At 52.6% G+C, this 10,591-nt stretch overlaps 1 protein-coding gene across 2 annotated transcripts; it reads right to left on the bottom strand.

Moving 5' to 3' along the window:
• Positions 1–1,945: 1,945 nt before the first annotated feature.
• On the bottom strand, positions 1,946–10,146 carry RAB29 (RAB29, member RAS oncogene family). Of its 2 annotated transcripts, XM_071768717.1 has the most exons (5): positions 9,965–10,146; positions 8,297–8,368; positions 6,847–7,028; positions 5,709–5,830; positions 1,946–5,075 (listed from the first exon to the last, which is right to left on the bottom strand). In XM_071768717.1, exons 1-5 carry the CDS (start codon positions 10,119–10,121, stop codon positions 4,961–4,963), a joined length of 648 nt encoding a protein of 215 aa, XP_071624818.1. In that variant the 5' UTR covers positions 10,122–10,146; the 3' UTR covers positions 1,946–4,960. The 2 variants fall into 2 exon arrangements, with proteins under 2 accessions (XP_071624818.1, XP_071624819.1); XM_071768718.1 differs by lacking the exon at positions 9,965–10,146 and having other exon boundaries at positions 6,847–7,413; positions 7,644–8,368.
• Positions 10,147–10,591: the final 445 nt, after the last annotated feature.

The raw sequence follows: 10,591 nt of genomic DNA, 5'->3' as shown, positions 1-10,591 counted from the left end.
CGCACCGCCGAGAGGATGCGAGCAGGGGGCGGTGCAGCCTACCCCGCTGGCACCGCCCCCTCCCTCTCTCATTGGCCGCGGCCGGCGGATCGCCGCGCCCCATTGGCTCGTTCGAACCATCACGGCGGGAAGGCCCCGCCCACTCTCCCCGCGGGGAGGGGAAGGGGGGGGCGAGGACGCCTCGCACGCTCAAGCTGCCGTGAGCGGCAGAACGCGGCCGCGGTGCCGCCGGCAGATTCGACACCCGCTCCCGGCCTTCCCCCGCCGCCGCTCCGCACCGACCCGCCCCGTTCTTCCCCTCCCATCCCGCTCCTCCACCGCCGCTACCCCGCTCGGATTTTCCCCGCGGTGTGCGGGGGCCTGTGGGGCCGCGAGGCGCGATCCGCAGATTCGCCGCGCGGGGCCCTGGCGCGGTTTTGGAGGGAAAACGCGGGGCAGCATCGCGCCGCCTCACAGCGGCACCGGGGGCGTCGAGGACCCCGCGGCACCGCCCCCGGGCCCGCCCGCCAGCGATGCTCTCCCGGTTTTACCCTCCCGTGGGTGGCGAAGCCCCACGGGAATCCGTGGCCTGAGGGTCCGGGCTGCGGCGTCCCACGGGCAGGGCCTGCGGGGCCCCCCCCCACCCCCCGGGGCTGGGCCCATCCCGGCCTTTCCCGGGACTTAGGGAGCGAGGTTAGGGCCCCAAGGGGGATCAGGGCCCCAAGGGGGATCCCGGCCCCAGGGGGATGGCAGCGAGGTCCCTCTCGCCTTGGAGCCTTTGTCATGCGGGATCGGGGGCATTCGGGGCCGGGGGAATACACAAACGGGTCAGGGACAGCCGAGAGGGACCCAGGGGGGGCCCGGAGAGGCCATGAAATCCCCTGGTATTCCCTGTGTCATTCCTTGATCCCCCGACTCCTTCATCCCACCTGCACCTACCTGCTGAGCCCCAGCTCTGGGCTGGGGGGATTTGTCATAAAATGAAGACTACTGGGTTTTCACTTATTTTTGTTACAGTCATCAGCCCCGAGTTTACTCTGAAATCCTTCTTAACGAAGAAATTAAAAAATAAATTAAAGCATAGGTTTCATTATCAGCATTATTGCCCTCATTTTCCCCTTCCCTACCAGTTATCAGAGAAGGGACATGCACCACTTGGGCAAACTCCAGAGAAGGTTTTAAGGTTCTTAACAAAAACCCCAAATTACTCACTTTGTTAGAAAAGGAGCTCCTCTTGCTGCAGAAAAATGTGTTCTTAATGTCCATTAAAATGTCAGCTTCTGCTCTGCAAGACACTTCTGCTTTGCACTTGAACCTTCAGAGGGGTTTTAGTCCTGTTTTATTAAAAATAGTGCTTAAAATCTTTGTATGTGTCGGGTTACCTAAGACTGGGTTTGGACACTACAGACCCACTCAGCTTTTACTTAATGTCAGGAGCAGTTTGTGTTCATTTAATGCCTTGCTTGAGCCTAATTTGTCTCCCATTTTTCTGATCAATTCAGATGTGCCCTGTCCTCCCTGCAAGTCAATCCTCATGAAAATCAAGCTGATGAGGAAAGAAAGGGGCATTCAGAGCTCCTGCCTGCAACCCCAGCCCCAAAACACACTCTGGGAAGTAATGAGCCAGAAGGAGGAAGGAGCCCTAACAACCCAGCACATCAAGGAATTCTTTTCTTTCTCCTCTTAGCTGGATATATTGGATTAAAAGCCACTGTGACTGACTCACAGATGTGAAAGTTCTGCATGCTTAGGTCCCACTTGTGGGTCAGTCAGACCACAAGGACTGAGGCAGCAAGATGTTTCCTGTGGAAAGGATCCAATTTGTTTTGCCTGAGCTGGCAGCTCAGGGATGATTTATCCTCACCCTGGTACTGACAGCAAAGCTGCTCCTGGTTTCAACTTGTGAACCCATTTGTTAGGACTGTTGAGACAAGAAAACAACAATAAAAACAGCAGCAACTGCTACTACTACACAGGCAACTTCAAACTTTTATTTCAAACTTTTGCAATACTGCATTCATTGCTGACTGGTGCAGAGAAAACCTCCCAGCAGTTTCTTCTCTTTGCATAAACATAATAATACTGAAATTTACAGTATCAGAACCCTGTCTCTAAAATACTTCTGTGTAACTGAAACACTTTTATTAAAAAAAGTTTTTAAACTGTTGGCTTAATTCTGAATTATTTTGAAGTCATTATTTCAAATCCTACTGTAGTACAAATTTCCAGCTATGTGGTAATAGTGTGCTGCCATCAAGGTATAAAATACATTGTTAAACTTCATGTGGGTTTGAGTCCACAACTCAGTTACAGGAATGAGAACACCTGGAAGAGTGGAAAAGGTAGAGCTGGCCCAGAGTCACCCAAAGAGTACAAAAAGTCAAAGCAGGCACTGCCAAAGGGAGAACTGAGTGCCTTGGTTTTCAAAACAGGTCCTTCCTGGCCAAGAAAATAATAATAATAATAATTGTAATAAAGACAAGGCTTCTCTGATTCATACTGGAATGAGTGAAGTTTTTATCTGCCTGCCTGGATGAGAATTAATTTTGTTTAAAATCTATTTTAAAAGCTGATTTAACTGAATTATTTCAGCTAGCACACTCAATTTCACAGGGAACCCTTCTCTCCACACCACCTAAGCCCACAAAGAGCAGTTTAAGTGGGGCTTTTGAATTCAGTTTGTTTTACAGAACTGAAAACAAGGTTGGCTTGTTTGCTTTTTTAATTTTCTTTTGTTTTCCTAAGCACAGAGAAAGCCCTGAGAACACACTCACATCTGCACAGGAAAATCGTTTTCCTGTCTGGTTGGGGTTTTTACACCAATCTCCTGTTTCTGTTGTGCAGGTTTGGGGTTTTGACACTTGTCTGCTGTGTCTCTTAAGATGTTAACAAGCAGTAAGCAGTGGAGGAAAAGAGAAAAAAAAAAAACCCCAAAACCAACCCAAAGCTTGCATGGGTTCAGGAAACCACCAGAAATGGGGAATAGAAGCGAAGTCTGCAAAGCCCTCCCTGGGGCTTTCTGCTTGTTTCTGAGAGGCACTTAGGGAAAAAAAGGTCCAGGTTAAGAGGTCCAAAGATCCCAGAGACACTGCTAAATATTGAAATTGGCCCCTCCTGCCCACACTCCACACAGAGCTGCAGATACTGATGGGATTAAAAGGTTTTTAACACGATGTTAAGGAAGTAAAATCCAACAAGAGAGTTCAATGCTGCTGCTGCTCACCAGTTCTGCACCTCACGTGTTTCTACAGTGAATCCAAAGGCACAGAAAAGGGTATATTTAAGCACCTATAAAACAACATTTGCACAAGAGAATCCCAGCCCGGCCACTTCAGCTTTTAATTAAAACAGTGGAAGACAACTCTGCTTCTGAATTCCCTGACCTTACTGTTTCTTGCCCAATATTTTCCACCTCCAGAGAATGACAACTCTGATCTTTTTGTGCACGGTGAAGGCAATCAGTTCCTGTTCTTAAGGCCTTCTCCCTCCTATATCAAGTAAGAAAGACAGAAAAAATACTTGGCCAAAGAAAAGCAGTCCTAATTCAGCAGGAAATCAGGACAAACCAACTTAAAACCCCAGTTTCAAGTGAAACCCTGTGAGAAAGGGATAAGACCACTGCAGACCACTTGTTCTCACATAAAACATGAGGAAGACAATTCCACCACGTGCTGTGCTTATAGAAAACCCACAAAACACTCCCAAATCATTCCAACTCTCCAGGCTGGGGTTCCTGAGATAACTACCTCCTGTGTTTTTCCCAATTTTTTCCTGTTGTTGGCAAGACCCCTTCCCCACCCGGAGCACCTGGGGATGCCTGGGGAGTGCAGGCACCCACAGGCACCTGGGGAGCAGTTCCCTTCATTTCCTTCTGTCCTGCAGAGTCTTCTCCTTTGCTCCCCCCTTTTGGCACCACCAAAAGCAGTGGGGGGGCTCTCAGAGCGTGGCCATTCCTGCCCCATCCCTGCTCCCAAACTCCCTCCTGGATATGGGAAGGCAATCCCTCAGGAATTGCAGGGCTGCTGGAGGTGGGGGGGGTGCAGGAGGTGCTGAGAGTGAAAAGGATTTTCCTGCTGTCATCCCAAGGAGTTTACAACCTGTTCCTCAGTCAGCTCTCAGGGCCCCAAAAAAGTGGCAGCAGGACAGAAGATGTGGGGCTGTTCCAGACAGAGGGTGAGGGGATGAGCAGGAGGCAAAGTGGGGAATTTCTTGACACGAAGTTGAGGTCTCTGCTGCTGAGCACCCCCAGAGCCAGGACACAGGGAAGTGAAGGCTTCAATTCCCACTGGTGATTTTACAGATTTTCACAGGACAAGGTGCTAATCCACATCTCAAGGAGGGTGAGAGGCAGGGATGAGATGTGCTGCTCTCCCCAGCAGAGGTTTGTAGCTCCAGAGCATGAAGTAAAAAGTTTGTTGAGGTCCCACCCTGGGAATCCACAGGCACAGAGAGGTGGCTTGAACTCTGCATGCATCATCTGAAGGTCAGGGTGACACCTTGGGGTGGTGCCCCCTGTCCAGTGGGGGTGGGCAGTGGGCAATAAAAGGTGCAGCAATATTAAAAATATTCCTTCAATACCCTCGGTTCTGCCTGGGGCAGGCCATGGCATGTCAGAAGATGAAGTGCTCAAAATTAAAAAAAAAAAATAAAATTAATTAATCCAAGCCATCTGCTTCAACATGGACCATGGTGCATTACTGGCAGCAGAGCTCCAGTTGCTGCTGCATGAGGAGGAAGAGGAATCTTCTCATTCCTCTCTTCATCCCCTTCCTCACTCCAAGTCATTGCAGCAGTGCTCTGCCAGTATGAATATGCAGGTAACAGAAGACAGTTCATGATCATGTTAAAAAAAAAAAAAAAAAAACAAACCAAAAAAAACCATTGACAGCAATTTAGGGAGAAAAAAAAAAAAAAAAAAAGATGCTGATACTCATGAAAGGACATTGCTGGCAGAGCCATGCAGGTGGGGCAGTCAGTGCCTCTAACAACATGCCCAGCCTGGTGGGGTTGTCTCTTTTAGGTTAATATAATCCCCAGTCCCAGCAGCAGAGGAACTTCCATCAGTGGATGAGGCCATCATCTTTTCAATCAGGACTCTAGAACAGACACAAGCAAGGTGGTTTGGGTTTGCTTTCTGTTTTTTGGTTTTTTTTTTAAACAAGCAGCATTATGCCAGCAGTCAGGAAGACAGCAGTTCATGCTAGAAGGTCAGAAAACTCTGGAATTTTAAAGACTCATCAGGTTATGGAGCCTCAAAGCAGTGACAACAACATTTCTGGTATTACCTGGCAGCAGCAGAAGACTCTGCAGTGAGCAGGTAACAACACCCACTGCAACCACACCACTTTGGGTCCAGTTTAGGGCAATTGGCTTCCCTGGTACCAACTGCCCAACCTTTCAGAAAAGGCCAAAATTCAAAGGACCAGTGCATCACAAAGGAGTCTGTAATAGCTCTGCAGAACAAGCCCCATCCTCCTGGTAGAAGCCAGCACGTGAAAAAACATCCCTGGTATTGTTCAAAGAATTTCTGCTTCCAGAAGCACATCAGAGCTCAACCAAGGAGAGAAAAACTTCTGACCTTTTAAAAAATCAGTTTCCCCTGGGGGAGATTTACCTGCACGTTATTGCTGCTGCTTGTTACTTCCTGACAGCACCTCCCCTCACCTCTAAGATGGCTGAAGCTGAAGAGGGAATGAACTCTCAGCTGTATCACCAGTCTCTGTGCCTACCTCATGGACTCATTAATATTCTTGTTTTCCTTGACAGATGTCTCCACCCAGCCAGAAAATCCATTTTCCTTGCTGAACCGATCCACTTCTTCCCTCGTCACTGCCCACGGGGAAAGGTCACACTGCAAAGCAAGAAGCAGCCATTTGAGGTTCAGCCTTTTTCATTTTGAAGCTGGGAGGGGAACTCTCCCTCTCAGCCCTTCCCTGGCTCCGTGCAGGCAGGAGGGAGGGAGGCTCAGCCCTCCCCAGCTCCCAGACCAAGGTTCTCACTGGGATGTTGCAAGCAGCAATGGATTTATCTCCTCTGAGGTGCTGACACACCTCAGCCAAGCATGCATGGCAGGGAGGACAGGGAAAGCTTTGTCCCTCATCCCAAATCTGCCTGGGCTCTCCCACAGCCAGGAAAGGTCCCCGGGTGCCACCGGAGCAGCCGCGGTGATGCCAAGGGGATGTGCAAAGAGATAAAACATCCCCTACAGCTTGTGTCGGGGTGACTGCAGCCCCTGATCTCCCTGATGTGGGGAAAAATGTTCCCTTAAAAGGTCTGTTGGGGGAAAGCATAACTGGTGAAGGAGTGGGGAGGAGAAGGAGCTCTCCTGCCCACCCAGCACGCCTCTGAGTCATCTCCAGTTTGAGGCTCTCTCAAAGCAGGCAAGTCTCAAACTGTATCTGGAAAGGGCTGCTGAGCCAGCACTGGCACAGGAAGAATGTAAAGGTTCTGCAGTGGGAGAAAAAGAAATCATTAAAAGGCAGCGAGCAGCCTCCATGGTGAAACCTGACACTGCATCCGAGGGAAAAGCAGACATCCCTCTGGCAGCTCTGTAACCTGCAGTGCTGTACACATCCTGCCCAGGCTGCTGCAAGACCAGAAAGGAAAGAAAAAGAAATAAAGCTTTATAACCCAGGAGCTGCTGAGCTCTATCTCTGATGGGACAGCACAGGGCACCACATCCTGGGACAGAGCAGTTAACTTCCCCTTTGTGCCATTCATCTGCTCAGCAGTGTCCTGGTTAAGGAGGAGAAGCCTTGCTATGGAAAAAGAATTCAGGAAGAGTTAAGAAAAGGATAAAAAAAGACCACAGGGGTCTCCCCCCACCCCCAATTTTGCACTCCTGTGCACAGAGCCCGAGCTGCTCACCTTGTTGGCCAGCAGCAGGCAAGGCACAGGGCTCCCATCTGGCAGCAGGAGTTTGCTGTCCAGATCCTGCTTCCACTTCTGGCTGTTGCTGAAGGTGCTGACATTGGTGACATCAAACATGATGACACAGGCTGAGGCATCCCTGTAGTACAGCCGGGTCATGGATGTGAAGCGTTCCTGCCCTTCAGCAGCAAAAGGAAAGAAAATCCACACCCAGCCCCCAGCCCCGAGTTACAATTTTTAGATTTGCTCACGCAAAAATTTCTCTCAGGGAAGTGGTTGCTCAGCACCAAAACCCCCACTTAGATAATGAGGAAACAGGGGCAAGGAGATGTGTCCTGAGTACCTTGGACTGGAACAATCCTGACCAGACTCGGAAGCTGTGAGATCCCTGCCTTACAGCTCTGTCCCTGCCTCATCCCCAGCAGAACCCCAGCACCAGTGGGTGCCTGTCCCCTGCCACCAGCAGTGTCACTGTGTGTGTGCACAGCAGGGACCAGGTGTGTGCAGCCCCTCCTGCTTGGGGCACAACAGGAGCACCATGAGGACCATGAGCACCATGAACCCCTTGAGCACCATGAGCACCATGAGCCCCATGAGCACCATGAGCACCATTGAGCACCACGAGCACCACGAGCACCACGAGCACCACTGAGCACCACTGAGCACCATGAGCCCCTTGAGCACCACGAGCACCATGAGCACCACTGAGCACCATGAGCACCATGAGCCCCATGAGCACCATGAGCCCCACGAGCACCATGAGCCCCATGAGCACCATTGAGCACCAAAAGCACCATGAGCCCCTTGAGCCCTTTTTTGGGGGGGTGAGATGGAAATCAGTTTCTTGCTGCAACCCCCTTGCTGCAAACTTCTCCTTCCTGTTTTCTTTTTCAGGATTCCAGATGCACACATCTGAGCAGTGAAACCAAAAGAAACCACAGCCCTGTTTCCCTCACCCCTCTACATCCAGAAGTGCCATTTTAGAGACATCACTGACCCAGGCAGCCAGAACAGTGCCAGGGCTATGGAGCTGCTCCATACAAGGATCAGGCATTCCTGGCCAGGAAATCATGATTCCCAGGCCAGAATCCAGGATTTTAACAGAAAACTTGGATCTGAGTAGTTACAGATCCAGCCCCAAATAGGCCTGTTTTCCCACACACTCTGTCCTGGCTTTGAAATTGAAAAGAAATGGTCAAAATTATTTATCATCTGTGCTTCTGCATTCTTTGCAGATGGGCTTTTGATTAAAAATTTAAATGACTACTGTAAACTGGAGGCAGAACTGCAAACCAGAGCAGTGCTGTCTCCTGAATCCACTGGCTTTTAGGATTTATTTCTGTAGCAGATTCTTACTAAAAGAAAGAAGAAAAAAAAAAAAGACCAGAAAGGCCAAAGCCATTGAGAGCTTTAAATGCTGCTCCTGAGCAGCTTTGTGTGAACATACCTGCAATGTCCCAGAGCTGAAGCCTGACTGTCTCTGATTCTGACCACTGCACCACCTTCAGAGCAAAATCCACTGGAGAATCCCCCCAAAAAAAGAAAGGAAACCTCATTAATGTCTGGCAAAGCCCAGCCTGGCAGGTCTGCTGTCAGAGCCCCCACCAAGGGTGCCAGAGATGCTGCTCTGGCAGGAGCAGGAGAGCAATTTTTCCAGCAAATGCAGCTCTGGGTGGGCTCCACTCCCCCAAATTCCAGACCCCATGCCCAGGGAGCTCAGCCACCCCCTCCTCATCCCTGGAGCTGTAACCCCAGCACTAGAGACACCCACCAAGCACTAAGGAAGTAGAAATTAAAATGCTTGGGAGCCTTCTCTCCAATTATGATGGGTCAGGATTTCACTGCCAGCCATGCCCAGCAGGCCTGGAGCTTCCTGAAGCCAGGAAGTAATTAAAAGAAAAAAAAAAAAAAAAGTAGAATAAGGAAAAGATCTGCAGCTCTGGCTGCTGGGAGTGACAGTGTGGGACAGCCTGGACTGGATGTGGCTGCCCAGGGTTTTCAGCTCCTGATTCATGAATAAGAAAATCCACTCCCAAATAACGAGTGAGGTTTAAACAGCCCTGCTTGGTCCCCACTATCCTGGCTCCTCAGGACTGGGTGAAGCCTTGGCAGTTCCTGCCCTTTGTAAGTTATTCATTGACACTGATGTTAAACACAAAACCACCTGGGTTGTCTCTCCCAGCCTGTTCCTCACCAACCTGCTGTCCCCCCATCACCTCCCCACGATCTCTCAGCATTGCCCAGGGTTCAGCTCCATGCTGCTCAATGTCAAAACCCAACCAGGTTCCTCCTGTCCCCAGAGGGCAGAGCTGAGGCTGCCACCTCCAACCTCCCCCCTGTTCCCAGGGATGTTTCCACCAGTTTGTCCCTGGGGATCAGTGAACCCACACCAGGAGCTGCCACACGAGTGGGAAAACACAGTCACAGTTGTTGGTTCCTTTGACAAATCCCTATTCCCACTTTTTATCGGGAAGCAGGGAAAGGGCTTTCCCGGAGCAGCTCCCCCAGCGCTACTCGGGCCCTTCCAGGACCCCCCCAGGACCCCCCCCAAGCTCTGGATGATCAAATCAACCTCAGCCAGGGGCAATGCCAGCCGCAGAACCAGCGCTGGCAGCCGGACAGGCCCCTGGAGAACCCCCTAAAGAACCCCCTGGAGCACCCACCCCCCCGGAGAACCCTCCGGAGAAACCACCCCGGAGAAACCCCCCTGGAGAAAACCCCCCCGGCGGACCCCCCTCGGAAACCTCCCCCGGAGAACCCCCCCTGGAGGATTCCCCCCGGAGAACCCCTCCGGGGAGGACCCCCCCCGGAAATCCTCCCCCCGGAGAAACCACCCCGACGAACCCTCCCGGAGAAATCCCCCCCTGGCGGACCCCCCTCCGAAACCCCCCCTGGAAAACCCCCCTGGAAAACCCCCCGGAGAACCCCCTCCGGGCCGCCCCTACCCCGTCCCCTTCCCTATCCCCGTTCCCTCCCCCGTCCCCATTCCCGTCCCAGTCTCCATTCCTATTCCCAGCCCCAGTCCCCGTCCCCTTCCCCATCCCCGTCCCCATTCCCGTCCCCTTCCCTTTCCCTGTCCCCATCCCCATTCCCGTCCCCATTCCCCCCCGCTCACCTCCCACCGTGGATTTGTAGTGTCTGTTGAAGCTGTCATTCGCGTAGCGCTGCACCAGGGAGGTTTTCCCCACCGTGGCGTCCCCCACCACCAGCACCTTGAACATCCGATCCCGCTGCCCCATCGCCGGTCCCGGCCCCGCTCCCGCCGCCGTCATGTGAGGGTCAGGTGGCGGCAGCGGCGGAACCGCGGCCCTCAACGGGGCTGCCGGGACCTGTAGTCCATACGGCCGGGACCTGCCCCCTGCCTGCCCGGGCCCGGCCCACGGAACCCCGCTCCGGGCACCCCTGCATCCCCGAGCTCTGCCCCACGCACCTACGGACCGTGCCCCGTGCATCCCTGCACCCCCAGATCCCGCTCTGTGCATCTCCTCACCCCCAGACCCTGCCCCACGCACCCCCAGACTCTGCCCCGTGCACCCCTGCACCCCCAGATTCCACTCTGTGGATCTCTTCACCCCCAGACCCTGCCCTCTGCACCCCCAGACCCTGGCCCCATGCATCTCTGCACCCCTGGACTCTGCCCCGTGCACCTCTGCACCCCCAGACACTGCCCTCTGCACCCCTGCACCCCCAGACCCTGCCCTCTGCACCCCCAGACCCTGCCCCGTGCTTCTCTGCACCCCTG

This window comes from Heliangelus exortis, chromosome 25, assembly GCF_036169615.1.
Source record: "Heliangelus exortis chromosome 25, bHelExo1.hap1, whole genome shotgun sequence".
Taxonomy (NCBI): domain Eukaryota; kingdom Metazoa; phylum Chordata; class Aves; order Apodiformes; family Trochilidae; genus Heliangelus; species Heliangelus exortis.
This window is presented reverse-complemented; position numbering and strand designations above follow the sequence as displayed.

Coding starts and splice junctions, on each gene's coding strand:
- RAB29 (XM_071768717.1), bottom strand. CDS start 10,121: ATGACGGCGGCGGGAGCGGGGCCGGGACCGGCGATGGGGCAGCGGGAT. Junction 8,369..9,964: donor CTACAAATCCACGGTGGGAG/GTGAGCGGGGGG, acceptor GGGATTCTCCAG/TGGATTTTGCTCTGAAGGTG. Junction 5,831..6,846: donor GCCTGCTGCTGGCCAACAAG/GTGAGCAGCTCG, acceptor CTTGCTTTGCAG/TGTGACCTTTCCCCGTGGGC.